Here is a 16,390-nt window from a genome sequence, read left to right on the forward strand (position 1 = left end):
CAATCCAAAGGCGTAAAGAAAAGCTGCAGCTGCATCCCCCTCCTACCCATCTGCTCTTTACTGTACTACCCTTACACAGATGTTTGGTTAGTGAGGAGGTTTGTGAGCATTTGTAGAGATCTGGTGTGTAAGAAGAGAAAGCTAAAGATGGAGGAGGTCATGTTCTGTAGGGCTTAAGGCTGGAATTGGGCTACAGACAGCAGGTAGGGAATTACAGGCCTGAGGCAGGGGGGGTTACATTCGGTAGGACTTCAGGCAGGAATGAGCCTACAGACTTCATGCAGGGACAGGGATACAGACTTTAGCTACAAGCTTCCGGGCTACAGACTTTAGGCAGAGAGGTGGCTACAGACTTCAGGGAGGGGGCTACGGGCTTCAGGCACAGAAGGGGCTATGGGCTTCAGGCAGGAAGGGGGCTACAGACTTCAGGCAGGAAGGGGGCTACAGACTTCAGGGAGGGGGCTACTGCCTTCAGGCAGGGAAGAGGCTATGGGATTCAAGCAGGAAGGGGGCTACAGACTTCAGGCAGGAAGGGGGCTACAGACTTCAGGTAGGAAAGAGACTATTGCCTTAAGGCAGAAAGGAACTTTGGCCTTCAGGCAGGAAGGGGGCTACAGACATAAGGCAGGGAAAGGAACTATGGCCTTCATGGAAGGAAGGGGACTACAGACTTCAGGTAGGAAGGGGACTATGGCCTTCAGGCAGGAAGGGGGCTACAGACTTCAGGTAGGAAAGGGGCTATGACCTTCAAGCAGGAAGGGGGCTACAGACTTCAGGTAGGAAGGGGACTGTGGCCTTCAGGCAGGAAGGGGGCTACAGACTTCAGGTAGGAAGGGGACTATGGCCTTCAGGCAGGAATGGGGCTACAGACTTCAGGCAGGAAGGAGACTGCGGCCTTCAGGCAAGGAAGGGGGCTACAGACTTCAGGTAGGAAGGGGACTATGGCCTTCAGGCAGGAAGGGGGCTACAGACTTCAGGCAGGAAGGAGACTGCGGCCTTCAGGCAGGAATGGGGCTACAGACTTCAGGCAGGAAGGAGACTGCGGCCTTCAGGCAGGAATGGGGCTACAGACTTCAGGCAGGAAGGAGACCGCAGCCTTCAGGCAAACATGGTGTTACAAATTGCAGGGAGAAGAAGCTTCAGGCAGCATAGAGGAAAGGGGGGCTATCAGCAGTAAACAGGGCTATAATCAGGGCAGAGGGGCTCTGGGCAGGGAAAGTAGGGCTACATGCTGTAAACATGAGGAGGGAGTCAGACATCTCTGTCTGATTGACGTTATAGTGTCACATTGATCTCAGTTTTCATAATTTTTCAATCCTCTATTCATTAAGTTAATGAAGAGGATTATGATGGATCCTGTAACAAAACCCTGATGTTGACAGATCCTGGAGGAGACTGGACATGCGTCTTGTCATCAGTGACCTCAATCACATAGAAGTGATACTCTCAATCATCATCCTCGGAGCTTCTGACTTCATATTAACCACGTCTGTTCTGTAATAACCCCCCTTTCTTTCGGCAGGTATATTCACGGCACCGGTAGCGGGACGTTATTACTTCAGCGCGATTTTAACTGGCTACAAAGATGAGAAAATTGAAGCCGTCTTGTCGAAGTCAAACACAGGTATCGCCCGCGTGGACTCGGCAGGATACCAGCCTGAGGGCCTCGAAAAGAAGCCTCATTTAGAAAACAAGACCCCTCCTGGCTCACTGGCGGTCTTCAACATCATCCTGCAGCTGACTGCTGGGGACACCATCTGTATTGACCTGGTGACTGGGCGTCTGGCCTTTTCTGATGAGCCCCTGACTATATTTAATGGATTTCTCCTATATGAGGCAGAAGCAGAGCTGGACTAGACCACATTGGTTCCTCCTGAGGAGCTCGTTCTCTGATTAAGAGGAAGGACACTGACTTTTCAATCTTCAGTCTGAATTCTGTTTAGCTGAAAGCTTGAGAAGAATTTGGGGGGACTTTGTACACTCAGATACTGGGCCCTGGAGAGCTGCATCGGGCCTGTGATATCAGTACTATCACCACATTGTACCTCACTTATCCAGTTACCACCATAATAAAACCACTTACAGATCCCATCACCAGCACTCCCACAACTCACATCCAAGAAGCAGTGACTGGCTGTTCATGTACCCATGTGATCCCCAATGCATAGCTCTGCCATCTTCTCTCAGTGGTCAGTTATCGCTAGCGTCCTGCCATGGGGACATCTCATAATGTGAGGACGATCAATAGGTGTCACACTGAGGGGGGGGCAACATTCTTGTGTGAGACCATCTGCATGGAAACATCTAATCTTAAGAGGGCTTTCCAATGATTTTTATGTCCCTTCAATCCTGGAGGGTCAGCAGCCAGTAACCGCCAGAGATAGCCACGTTGGTGACTGTACTGGAACATCATTCAATTGTGAACGCGTGTCTGGTAGTTGAAGAGAAAGGGGTCCTCTCAACTGTGACGTTAGTGGGGTACCTGGGTCCTCAGAAGTGACATTAGTGGGGTACCTGGGTACTCATGTGACATTAGTGGGGTATTTGGTTCCTCGGATGTGACATTAGTGGGGTACTTGGTTCCTCGGATGTGACATTAGTGGGGTACTTGGTTCCTCAGATGTGACATTAGTGGGGTACCTGGGTCCCAGACACATCGTTTGTCATCAGAAATCTCCTTTTCCATATTGATAGTGAGAAGTCGAGAATATTGGCGGTTTGCTCCTGTGCCTGAACAGTCATGTATTGTGATAAGTTACACAGCCATCACGGAAGGTTTTCATCTTGCCTGATTAGAAGACCCTGAATCACTTGTACAACACCCCAAATCCAGATCTGAGCACCCCACATCCACCTGCACCCTGCAGAATACTCTATTTATGTATTTATAAAGCAGCATGGGCCACGTTCTCCTCTTCTGTCATTAAAATAAATGGTGACCACTATCCTATCTCACTCTTTGTTACCCCCACCACCAGTCTTCACCCCATTAAAGAGATCAAAGCCATAAAAGAAGGAATGGAGCTACAAGGACATAACAAAACACATCCCCCCACTTGCCAAAACATTTCCCAAAAATGCTACAAATCCCACCCTGTCCTGAATGATTAGATGGATGGTGTGTGAGGTGAAGGAAGGTTGTGGATCCATCCTGCTCGGAATGATTAGATGGATGGTGTGGGAGGTGGAGGGATGTCGTGAGCCCATCCTATTCTGAATGATTAGATGGATGGTGTGTGAGGTGGAGGGAGGTCATGGATCCACCTTGTTCTGAATGATTAGATGGATGGTGTGTGAGGTAGAGGGAGGTCGTGGGCCCATCCTATTCTGAATGATTAGATGGATGGCGTGTGAGGTGGAGGGAGGTCATGGATCCACCTTGTTCTGAATGATTAGATGGATGGTGTGTGAGGTAGAGGGAGGTCGTGGGCCCATCCTATTCTGAATGATTACATGGATGGTGTGTGAGGTGGAGGGAGGTCATGGATCCACCTTGTTCTGAATGATTAGATGGATGGTGTGTGAGGTGGAAGGAGGTCGTGGGCCCATCCTGTTCTGAATGATTAGATGGATGGTGTGTGAGGTGGAGGGAGGTTGTGGGCCCATCCTGTTCTGAATGATTAGATGGATGGTGTGTGAGGTGGAAGGAGGTCGTGGGCCCATCCTGGGAGGTGGAGGGAGGTCATGGGCCCATCCTGTTCTGAATGATTAGATGGATGGTGTGTGAGGTGGAGGCAGGTCGTTGGCCCATCCTGTTCTCAGCTAGAATCTAGACAGTGCAAAAGCATTATGGAAAGCTGCAATGCCCTAATTGAAACTATGTACCAGCATTATCACCTGCCTCTTATAATACTGGGTTGTGCAAGGGCAATGGTGGAACTGCCATGTCTGCACCCCTAGAAATTACAAGTAAACCCCCAAGAAAAGCCTAAATGGTCAATTATTTCTGGACACGTGTGGTAAGAGAGAGAGGAATGAGGGGCCAACCACTCACATAAGAAGAAGGAAGCGCCTGCTCTCCACATACAGACACCAGTGGTAATTTGTCCAGGACAAGAGCCACGGGCAGACAGAGAGCACAACATGCACATTGTCCGGCTTTCTATCCCTCTTGATACCATCAAGGGAACATTTATCAATTATCCTGGCAAAATTAATGGCAGAGACATCTTAGTTATGTGGACATGTCCTCCATCATGGTAAGATCTGCTCACTGCTGCTACATCTAGCACAGGCGGTAGTAGGCCATTAGGACAATATTTTGGAAGTGCTCTACAAGTGAAGGGCATGGGGATGGGACCCATAGTCTAGAAGGGGAGGCGGAGAAGACAGGGTTTTTCCGGGTTTTTGCTTCTAGCCTTTGTTTTGCCCTGTATTGTACAACGTCACCACTGTCCCTGACACATCACTGAGGGCCACGGTTCTTCTCTATTCACAATAATGGACTGGCCCCCACATAACCCGGACACTCCCTTCGTAGGCAGCATCGCTTGAGTGCTGTTTTTTATGCTATCCCAGGATCTACTGAGCCAGGACTTACTGTGACCCCAGCACAACTTTCTTAAAGGCCGAATCTCAGGACGTCGAGCCGTTCTCTTATCATTCTTAGCCTTTTTTGTATAGTTTTGGATTTTCAATAAAGTTTATTGTTAAAAAAAACAATATGAATAAATTTGTCTGATGGAAATAATGAAATAAGGATGTAAAAAACTACAGGAATAAAAGGTGTGTAAGGTCGCAGAGGATTGGGGGAGCCGTGTGTTCAGCGACTCATCCTGGAACATCTCCACTGCTCATCCTTCCATCTGTCACGGGGTGTGACTAGGTAACTTGGAATAGGGGCGCCTACACTGGCCCTAGGGCTAGGGAGGGGCCCTAGCTGTCCCTGTTCCCTATCATACTTCTAATGGTGACAGAGTCTGGGCCGCCTTCTTAACCCTAGCTCCTTAGTGACCTCAGAGACGGCCGGGACAGGAGTGCTTTACCCCAAGCAAATAGGCAGACAGGGAAAATTGAACTCACTGCACACACACAGAGGTATAGACAATATGTGCTCAAGAGGAAATAAAGAATCAGGGAGAAAAGGGTGCTTTACACGCTGCGACATCGCTAGCGATTACTAGTGATGTCGAGCGTGATAGCACCCGCCCCCATTGTACGTGCGACATTTGGTGATTGCTGCCGTAGCGAACATTATTGCTACGGCAGCGTCACACGCACTTACCTGTGCAGCGACATCGCTGTGACCGCCGAACAATACCTCCTTCAAGGGGGAGGTGTCACAGCAACGTCACTAAGCGGCCGCCCAATAGAAGCGGAGGGGCGGATATGAGCGGGACGTAAACATCCCGCCCACCTTCTCCCTTCCGCATTGCCAGTGGACGCCGGTAAGGTGAGGTTCGTCGTTCCTGCGGTGTCACACATAGCGATGTGTGCTGCCACAGGAACGACAAACAACATCGTACCTGCAGCAGCAACGATATTAAGGAAAGGAGTGACGTGTAAACGATCACCGTTTTTGGACTATTTTGCGATCGTTGATCGTCGCTCCTTGGTGTCACACGCTGCGATGTTGTTACCGGCGCCGGATGTGCGTCACTAACGACGTGACCCCTGACGATATATCGGTAGCGATGTCGCAGCGTGTAAAGCACCCTAAAATAACCACAAGGATATTTCCACAACACACCAAATAACGCACAGAAGATCACAGAACTAGATCACCACCGCACAAGCACTGGTATCACAAGGAACAAGCTCCACCTTCTATTAAAGGGCAGAGGCGGCTGTAATAGTTCTCCAGTAACCTCTGATACTTGCAGCAATACACAGTGCAGCAGAAATTAACTCTTCCTATACTGATCACTAAGCAGCACACAACTGATCGACGTCCGAGTCTGTGTCACGGGTAAATAGGGGACACCTATGCTGGCCCTAAGACTGGGGTCTCTGTGCTCACCCTCACCCCAGAGGTACCGTTAAAGGTAGGGAGGTCTGGGACCCTGACCTGGCCCTGTCTCCTGTCTGATCCTGACCTAGGTCCCCCGCAACCCCCACCCAGGGGTGGGCTGGACACAAAATAATAAACCTCCCAAAAGACAAAGACAAGGGGGTAAAACTGAAAGGTACACACAGCACAAATATCCATAGAGGAGAGACAAAAAGACACCGGAGGGAATAAACCAAAGGGAAAGGAGAAAGTCCCACCAAAGAACTTTTATACAGCGCAAACAACAAATTGCTGGTCACCAAAAGGAAAATTGCCACAGACGCAAATATGTTGCAACAGCTAAGCAGATGCTATCTTCCGCGATAACTCAGAAATCTCCCACGACTTAAGTAGGAGGAGACCAGCTGAAGGTGGTGATTAGCAACCCGGCTCTCTGGGAAGCCACACACTGCTCCAGAAGGCATTAACTCCTAAAGTGCCTTAGCTGACTTTCCTGGCTGCAGTATCAGCGTAAACAGCCATTGATCAAACGGCCTGGATAGAGGTCCACAACTCTGCAGCTGTGTGACTGCATTCTCCAATGCATATTCATTTCAGCACTGCCTGATTGTGTTGAGCCCTGGCTGAGCTGTACAGAGGTGGGGGGATTCTCTATGCACTCTTGAAATGTGTGTTACATTAAGGCCGGGGCCACACGGGGCACTACTGCGATCCTCGCATGACACTCGGCTCACACTGGCAGTACAGTAGGAGCCGAGTGTCATGCGAGTGTCACTGCGACTGAGGTCCGATCATGTGATCAAACCTCAGCTACGGGGGACAGGACGGCTCTGAGGAGGGGCGGTGCCGGTGCTGCGGAGGGGCGGGAGAGATGAAGCAGCCCCTTCCCTGCATGCCCCACAGACACCAGAGTAACCCAGTGCTCTGTCAGCGAGATGTAACGCCTCTGGCCATGCTTGTTGGTCCAGGTGTCAGTGGTGAAATGTACCCTGGGAGACACAAGAGTTTTTCAAGGTAAAGGTAATCTTGGCTGTGATATGATGGTGTAGCCCAGGCACAGCTTTATTAAAGAAGTAATGGCGACTGGACAACTGGTACTGGGGGACTGCGACGGCCATCAAGTTTCTGAAACCATCTGTATCCACCAGGCAGAAAGGCATAATTTCCATGGCCAACAGTTTTGATATGGTGAAGTTCAAGCACTTCGCTTTGCCTTCTCAAGTGTGGGAGGAAATAGTCTTTTATGTGACCAAAACTGTGGGACTGACTGCTGGCTGCTGTGCTGAGAGAGGGTGGAGTAAGGAGTATATTACCAAGCAGTAGACTGGCAAGGAGGTGTAGTGGGAGATGTAATACTGGATTTAGAAACATGTGGTGTACTCGGTGTCTCACACGGATCAAAAACACCAGTCATGGTCACTTCTGTAACTCACCCCAACTTTAGCAGGTAAATAAGAGGAGGTTCTGCGGGTAGAGGCCTGTGTTAGAATAGTTTTGACCATGCCGCAGGAGGGGGAAAAAGCAGTAGACGCTGTTGATTTGGCGGCAGGTGGTTGGGTAGGCCCATTAATCTGCAGTTTAGCACAGTGAGATTCCCACAGTAATGCATGTTGGTTGCGTATGTGCATTTTTATGCATGTAGTAGTCAAATTTTTTGGATTTTTACCTCTGCTTAGTCGTTGTTTATAATGTTGGCAGATAACGGGCTATGCAACCCTTCCTGCGAAATGCAGACCTGCAACCGCTGATGGCCACAGCCAGAGTTGTGGTTGAAGATTCAGTGCTTCTGATGGTTGCATCACTACATGTTTGAGTGGGAATCGCCACCGTAACATCCTTGCCTTCCTCCTCCTCATTATCTGCTGAGCTACTCAGCTGCAAGCCTCTGGGTTCACACCAAGTGGGATCTCCAACTTCATCATCATGCTGTATGTTGTCCCACTCCTCCTCTTCCTGACCTGACATCAAAGCACAGTACGCGTGTGCCTCAGGTATGTATCTGAATCTCATCATCACCTCCACCCCCAGGGGTTACCAGTTGATAAGGGTCAAAATCCTGCTTTGCACCCTACTTTGTACGGGCCAGGATCCGGAGCACATGATTTCCTCCTCTTCAGTTGTGGAATCTTTGGAGCGTACCTGTGATGCCCATGAGATAGAATGTGTGAACAGCTCTGCAGACTCGCCCATGTGTGGTTCCCCACAGTCAGTTTGCATATTGTAGATTTGTGATGCAGGTGCAAACAAGTGTAATTGGGGTGGCCCCTCTGGGGAATGAACTGTGTGTGATGTTGAGGTGCAAGAAGATGAGGAGAGGCCACTGGATGCAGTGCTTTCCATCCACTCCAGCACCTGCTGTTTATCAGACTCATTTTGAAGTTGAATTAATGTGCGGATGCCAAAGATATCTAGTGGAGTAGGTTGCATTTCTCTTTGGTTAGGAAAAGCTGGCGTTTGCTCACTAGATCTTTGACCAACAGAGCTTCCCACAGTACAACTCCAGCACCTCACCTATTCCCAATTTCACGACAACCTCGTCGTGATTTACCACTCATGGTTAGTGTACCCTTCCTCTTTCAAATAGATGTTTCGCAACCCTACGCCCACACCTGTCAAATGCCTAACACAAAACATAAATTATTTATTTCCTGCCTGAGTTGGCAATATTGTGAAGGCACTAAATAGTACCACTACATACAAATGTGGTCACGGCGTAATTAGGAGCAGACACGGAAAAGTGCCAAGAAGACCTTTTTAACTTATTCAATAGCAATTTTCAGCAGGCACCACTAACAATACCTATACAAGTGTTTCACTGCAGAATTTTGAGCAGTCAAATAGAGTTGCCAAGAAACACTAGATACTTCCCTAGCAACTTTTTTAGGTCGGGCACTAATAAGTAACAATACCTATAAATCTATTTGAAGAATTTTTGATCAGGCAATTAAAGTTGCCAAGACACACTTTTTACATATTTCCCTAGCAACTTTTTAGGCCAGGCACTAATAAGTAACAATACCTATAACTGAGTTTGCAGAATTTTGAACAGGCAATTCAAATTGCCAAGAAACATTTTTTTTTACACACTTCCCTAGCTACTCCTTTTTAGTCCAGGCACTAACAAGTAATATCTATAACTGTGTTTGTAAATTTTAAGCAGGCAATTAAAATTGCCAAGAACAACTTTTTAGCTTGTTGCTGTGTGCTTACAAAATATACAGCAGGTCAGGCACTACAACCTAACAATACCTATAAATGTGTAGGACTACATAATTTGGAGCAGGCAGCAATACCTATTTAAATGCTTTACTGGCAACTCTTTAGCAGGCACAACAAGCACCAATCCCTATTTCTATCATGAAATGTGCCAATATGTGGCAGACACACACCTCCAACACCTGACCCATTCCTAATTCCACGACAACCTCGTCGGGATTTACCACTCATGGTTAACGTACTCTTCCTCTTTCAAACAGATGTTTCGCAACTCTACGCCCACACCTGTCAGACACCTGACACAAAACATAAATTATTTATTTCCTGCCTGAGTTGGCAATATTGTGAAGGCACTAAATAGTACCACTACCTACAAATGTGGTTCACGGCGTAATTTTGAGCAGACACGGAAAAGTGCCAAGAAGACTTTTTTTTTAGCTTATTCAATAGCAATTTTCAGCAGGCACCACTAACAATACCTTTACATGTATTTCACAGAATTTTGAGCAGGCAATTAAAGTTGCCAAGAAATAGTTTAGATACTTCCCTAGCAACTTTTTTAGGCCAGGCACTAATAAGTAACAATACCTATAACACTGTTTGCAGAATTTTGAGCAGGCAATTAAAATTGCCAAGAACACCTTTTTAGCTAGTACAAAATATACCCCAGGCCAGGCACTACAATCTAACAATACCTATAAATATGTTGGACTGCATAATTTAGAGCAGGCAGCAATACGTAGTAATACCTATTTACCTGCTTCACTGTCAGCTCCTTAGCAGGCACTACAAGTACCAATCCCTATTTCTATCAAGAAATGTGCCGATTTGTGACACATAGCTTTCCCTAAAGCAGGGTGGATTTGATTTAAATCTAACTGATTTAAATCACGAATTAAATCCCGATTTAAATCACTAGTCAGTAAGGCTTGATTTAAATCAGTGATTTAAATCAAAGTTTCTACCTAAACTAGTTCTTGCTACTTTAACATGCAAGTAGATGAAGATTTTTAGAATCACTTTTTATATTAACTATTTTCTCCCCAGTTTAATGGGTTAATCATTCATATTTGGACACCACTGTTCTGTTGTACTTAGGAAGGAGAAAAATAATCCTGACCTTAATAACAATTTAAATAGATTTATTCAACTGAAACAATAACAACATTACAGCATAAGTTATTTGCTTAAACATCCATGTTTGTGAACTAATTTGGCTAAACAAAATATATATATATTTTAAGAAACTTAGACTGTCAGCCCAGCCGACACATGAAAAGCTTAAATACTACTGTCCCTGCTGTCCTCTGTAGCTCACTTGTCGTCATCTTCATCATCATCATCATCTTCTTTGTTCCTATTCATAATCTGGAAAAGAAAAACAAGCTTTCCTGCTTTATTGGGTCCCAACTGATTTCTCAATTTAGAATGAATGAGTCCAAAGGAAGAGAATATTCTTTCAACGCCTGCAGAAGAAGCTACTGATGTTAAAAGTGAAATCATTACTTGAACAGTCTCTAAATCCAAGCGCTTAAGTGACTTCCACCAGTTACTGGTGTGACCTTCCTTAAAATATCTTCAGCAAACATATATTTCTTGAATGGTTCCCCCTTAGCTCTGAAGTTTATTATAGTTGGCATTAAAGATGGATGATTGCTGGATACCCATGTCATAGCTAACTCCTCTTCCTCAGCACTTAGGTTTTGACCCTGATATTGGATATTGACAATATTTACCAAAAAATGAGCTGGAGTCAGTGCTTGTCCCATTCGTTTGATTACTGCTTGTAATTTAATTCTGTCCATGTGTAGTTCTGTTTTTAAGTGTTCACTCAGTTCCTTCCAAATTTCAACAGCATCCGCAATAAAACAGCTATTTTTCTGTATTTTGTTTAACCCCTTAACGACCCATGACGTACTATGTCCGTCATGGATCGTGTGCCGGTAAGCCCCGCCCCCTGCCGGCGGCGGCGAGACGCGCACATATCAGCTGTTATCAACAGCTGATATGTGTGCCTGCTAGCCGCGGGTGGAATCGCTTCCACCCGCGGCCATTAACCCCTTACATTTCGCTGCCAAAGTCTTGGCAGCGATATGTATATGGGCGCCGCCATGACAGTGACTTACCCCGCCCCCACCGGAAGTCACGTGACATGATCACGTGACTTTCGGCGGTTGCCATGGTAGCACAGGGTCATGTGATGACGCCTGTAGCTAACATGAGTCACTTCCTCTCAATGCCGGAATACAGCCGGCATTGAAAGTGAAGCAGCAAATCTGCAGTTCTCAGCTCTGTAGCTGAGATCTGCAGATAGTGCAGAGCGATCGGATTGCTGATCGCTATAGTCCCCTAGGGGGACTAGTAAAATAAAAAAAAAAAAAGTAAAAAAAAAAAAGTTTTAAAAAATTAAAAAAAAATAAAAAAACCTAAAAGTTCAAATCACCCCCCTTTCACCCCATTGAAAATTAAAGGGTTAAAAAAATAAAAAAAAATACACATATTTGGTATCGCCACGTTCAGAAATGCCCGATCTATCAAAATATAAAATCAATAAATCTGATCAGTAAACGGCGTAGCGGCAAAAAAATTCCAAACGCCAAAATTACGTTTTTTGGTCGCCGCAAATTTTGCGCAAAATGCAATAACAGGCGATCAAAATGTAGCATCTGCGCAAAAATGGTACCGTTAAGAACGTCAGGTCGAGACTCAAAAAATAAGCCATCACTGAGCCTCAGATCCTGAAAAATGAGAACACTACGGGTTTTGGAAAATGGCGCAAAACGTGCGCCACGTTTTTTGGACAAGCTTGTGAATTTTTTTTAACCCCTTAGATACAAGTAAACCTATACATGTTTGGTGTCTACAAACTCGCACCGACCTGAGGCATCATACCCACACATCAGTTTTACCATATAGTGAACACGGTGAATAAAATATCCCAAAAACTATTGTACAATCCCACTTTTTTTGCAATTTTTCCGCACTTGGAATTTTTTTGCCGTTTCCCAGTACACTATATGGTAACACTTATGGTTTCATTTAAAAGTACAACTCGTCCCGCAAAAAACAAGCCCTCATATGGCAAGATTGATGGAAAAATAAAAAAGTTACGCCTCTCGGAAGAAGGGGAGCAAAAAACAAAAACGCAAAAACGGAAAGTGCCCGGGGGCTGAAGGGGTTAAAGCTTGAGAGATGGGTTTCAGGAAGCTCAGCATATGTTCAACATTTCTCTTAAGCCCAATGTTGAGGATTTTGGCCGTGACAGTGCCATCTATTTTATCTCGATTTTCTTCACAAAGTGTCATCAGAATAGGCCAGTTTTTGATATACTGCTCAAAACAGTCCACCACAGAGTTCCATCTAACATCTTGTGGGAGCGTTAGCTTGGTTCCACCCATCCTTTTCAGAGCTGCTGCAGCAAAATGATTATTACGGAAGTATTTAGCAATTTCAACAACATTAGCCTTTATTTCTGGAACACTTAAGTCTTTGGCTAAGAGGTGCAGCAAATGAGCACTGCAACCATATGTTATTAGCAGCTTTGTATTCCCTCCCTGCTCTTCTAAATCTCTCCTCATCTTGGATACGTTTGCAGCATTGTCAGTGACCAAACTGCGTACTAGACATTTGAATTTTTGTTCACATGTCGTTATAGCTTTTACTGCCACTTCTTGTAAGTATTCTGCTGTGTGTGCATTTCCTGACGTATCAGTTGTTTGTGCAAGGAAGACTTTACCTTCTTCTGTTATACAAGCACATACAATAGGATCATTGTGGACATTACTCCACCCATCAATACTTAGGGTAACAATTTTACCCTCCAGAGCTGTTGCACATTGCTCCATTTCTCTGTCATACACTTGATCCAGTAGTTTCCCTGCAACATCAGCTCTGCTGGGTGGACTGTATCCTGGTCTCAGTGACTGAACCATATTAATGAAATGTGGGTTCTCAGTCAGACGGAAAGAAGAGTTCGTTGCATAAATAAACTGGGCAATTTTTTCATCAATCAACTCTTTTTCTAATCTGCTAGTTCTTATCACAAACCTATCTATGGTGGTTCCAGGAGGTAACGTTTTTTTCTTCCTTTTGGGTGATGGTGATATGTGGCTGTGGGTGTCTGATGATGATGCTGCTGCTGCTAATGAAGCACTATCCTGGATGGATAACTCTGAACTGTAGAACAGGATGATGGTGATCTTGGAGGTGGATAGTTTCCAGAATCCATGAATTCCCCTAAACAAAAAAAGTCAATGCTGTTATTTTATTGTTTATGATACAATTTCTGCTTATTGTACACAACACATCACTGCCCCTGCCCCAAAAGGAATATTTGTTTTTCTTCATAACTATACCAAATGACAGTAACATGCAGTAATAATAAGAAATATAATTTTTCTCACACATGACAGTTCAGTCTTTAGAAATAGGATTCAATAAAAATGTTTACCAACCTGAAGATCCTGCCTGTTCAGAAGTGTTTCTTTGGTCATCTTCATCACCGCACTTCTCATGATGTTGCCTCATTCGCGCCACCAGGCCTTGCATCTCTGTTGCATCGTTTGCATTTTGCACGCATGCCTGCCTTACCGATAGGCGAAGGAGCTTCATTAAAATATTCCCAAACTGGGTCTCTTTTACGGCCTGCTGCCATTATAAGGAAAGAATGTAATGAACCTCAGATCGTACACACAAACAGATCCAGACTTGTCTGTCTGTGGCTATGCTGCAGTATTGTGCTCAAAGTTTCACTTTCATTTTCTTGTCTGCTTGCCCTTCCTCCTCCTCACACTTAGATTCACATTCTTCTTGTGTTGTGCAGATCTATTCCACTCCAAACAATCAGAAACATATTGTCTAACTTCTTGGACTTGGCACTGAAGGGGTTGATTCTGTATTCATAGGTTTGTAGAACAATAGGATTAAGGTCTTTTTCTCAACTCTGTTCATGTTGTAATATTTTTGCCGTGAAGAAGAGGCTGGGACCTCTGCGGAGTCAAATTGAGTTTTGAGAACTGAGTAAGTAAAGCGAGCGTCTGTGATAATATAGGAAAGAAACTGCCCACTAATCCTACAGAAACCTCTGGAAGAGCATGGCATTGTGAATGTTACACATATACAGCCTTTATTCTACTGAGTTAAACAACTCAGCTTTATCTCACGATGGAAGAAAATTTGGATGGTAAAATATTTTCCTCAAAAAGCAGTTTATTGAAAAAAATCCGATTTAAATCAAAAAAATCCGATTTTTTTTAAAAAAACATTGATTTTTATCCACCCTGCCCTAAAGTGCACATCCCTATTCTACACTATTGCTCTCTTATCTATCTCAACTACCTAGCATTAAACCTCTAACTAAACTCACTGTCTAGCAGCCCCGGAGCGCAGCTGGTGGTGATGAGGCTGATCACTTTAGAGCTGGTGTTGATGGGGCCTATTAGTGCGGAGCTAGTGGTGATGGGGGGCGATCAGTGCAGAGCTAGTGGTGATGGGGGCGATCAGTGCAGAGCTGTTGGTGATGGGGAAGATTAGCGTAGAGCTGGTGGTGATGGGGAAGATCAGCGCAGAGCTGGTGGTGATGGGGAAGATCAGCGCAGAGCTGGTGGTGATGGGGAAGATCAGCGCAGAGCTGGCGGTGATGGGGAACATCAGCGCAGAGCTGGCGGTGATGGGGAACATCAGCGCAGAGCTGGCGGTGATGGGGAACATCAGTGCAGAGCTGGCGGTGATGGGGAACATCAGTGCAGAGCTGGCGGTGATGGGGAACATCAGTGCAGAGCTGGCGGTGATGGGGAACATCAGTGCAGAGCTGGCGGTGATGGGGAACATCAGTGCAGAGCTGGCGGTGATGGGGAACATCAGTGTGGAGCTGGTGGTGATGGGGAAGATCACTAAAGCTGATGGTGATGGGGAAGATCAGTGTGGAGCTAGTGGTGATGGGGAACATCAGTGCGGAGCTAGTGGTGATGGGGAACATCAGTGCGGAGCTAGTGGTGATGGTGAAGATCAGTGCAGAGCTGGTGGTGATGGGGAACATCAGTGCAGAGCTGGTGGTGATGGGGAACATCAGTGCAGAGCTGGTGGTGATGGGGAACATCAGTGCAGAGCTGGTGGTGATGGGGAACATCAGTGCAGAGCTGGTGGTGATGGGGAACATCAGTGTGGAGCTGGTGGTGATGGGGAACATCAGTGTGGAGCTGGTGGTGATGGGGAAGATCAGTGCTGTTGGACTGTTAGGCCTAACACCACCAGCTCCATACTGGTCTTCCCCATAATCACCAGCTCAGCACTGATCAGTTCCATCACCACCAGCTCCACAGTGATTAGGCCCCATCCCCACCAGCTCCACAGTGATCTTCCCCATCCCCACCAGCTCCACAGTGATCTTCCCCATCACCACCAGCTCCACACTGATCTTCCCCATCACCACCAGCTCCACACTGATCTTCCCCATCACCACAAGCTCCACAGTGATCTTCCACATCACCACCAGCTCCACACTGATCTTCCCCATCACCACCAGCTCCACACTGATCTTCCCCATCACCACCAGCTCCACACTGATCTTCCCCATCACCACCAGCTCCACACTGATCTTCCTGCAACGCCTGCCTGGATCAACAGACTCAGGTGAGATGTAATGAACAGACGAGAGGGAAGCCACTCACAAACCAGGACCCCCAGAACCCTGAAACCCTTTAACCCCTATACAGGGATTTGGAATTACACAGGGCCCTGGAGATCACTACCTGTGGAAGGTTGCAGTCCGATGAGAGTAGTCGTCAGGCAGGGTCAAACCAGGAATTGCGGAACAGGGACAAAATCGGCAGACAAGGACGTAATCAGAAACAAGCAGAGGTCAAATCCGGATCGGGCAGCGAGGTACAAAAACAGCAGGCAGCAGGGTAGTCAAAAAACACGCAGAAGTCAGCACACAGGAATCACAAAACAGAATAGGGCGGATCAGGAGCCAGGAAATCAGAACTATCTCTGGCAGAGGTCAGCAAACAGGAAGGGAACTAAGAAGGATGTGGTGTCTTCCCATTGGCTGTAGCTGAATGATGGTACTTCAGCTGGGAGACACCCGCCACCTACAGTCAGCCAGTGGTACTGCAGATCCCAAGATAACCCAGACCAGTGGATGAGCGGAGCCTGCGCGATCGGAGTAGAAGTCGATGGAGCGGACTCCGGTGGTGACGTAACAGTAACCCCCCTCCACGAGGG

The 16,390-nt window shown here is 46.4% G+C and overlaps 1 protein-coding gene across 2 annotated transcripts in view; it reads left to right on the forward strand.

Annotated features, from left to right (window-relative positions):
- EMILIN1 (elastin microfibril interfacer 1) overlaps positions 1–4,683 on the forward strand; it is a 116,904-nt gene extending 112,221 nt beyond the window's left edge. The window contains exons 8-9 of one of the 2 annotated variants that reach the window (XR_012751735.1): positions 1,523–3,127; positions 3,242–4,683. Coding sequence is in view for 1 of the 2 variants with exons in the window: in XM_075341388.1 (XP_075197503.1) it covers positions 1,523–1,857 (335 nt within the window). In the remaining variant the exon portion in view is untranslated. Of the gene's footprint in view, positions 1–1,522 lie in introns of both variants that reach the window. The other variant, XM_075341388.1, reaches the window with a different exon arrangement.
- The last annotated feature ends 11,707 nt before the right edge of the window (positions 4,684–16,390 follow it).

Source organism: Anomaloglossus baeobatrachus, chromosome 3, assembly GCF_048569485.1.
Source record: "Anomaloglossus baeobatrachus isolate aAnoBae1 chromosome 3, aAnoBae1.hap1, whole genome shotgun sequence".
Taxonomy (NCBI): Eukaryota; Metazoa; Chordata; class Amphibia; order Anura; family Aromobatidae; genus Anomaloglossus; species Anomaloglossus baeobatrachus.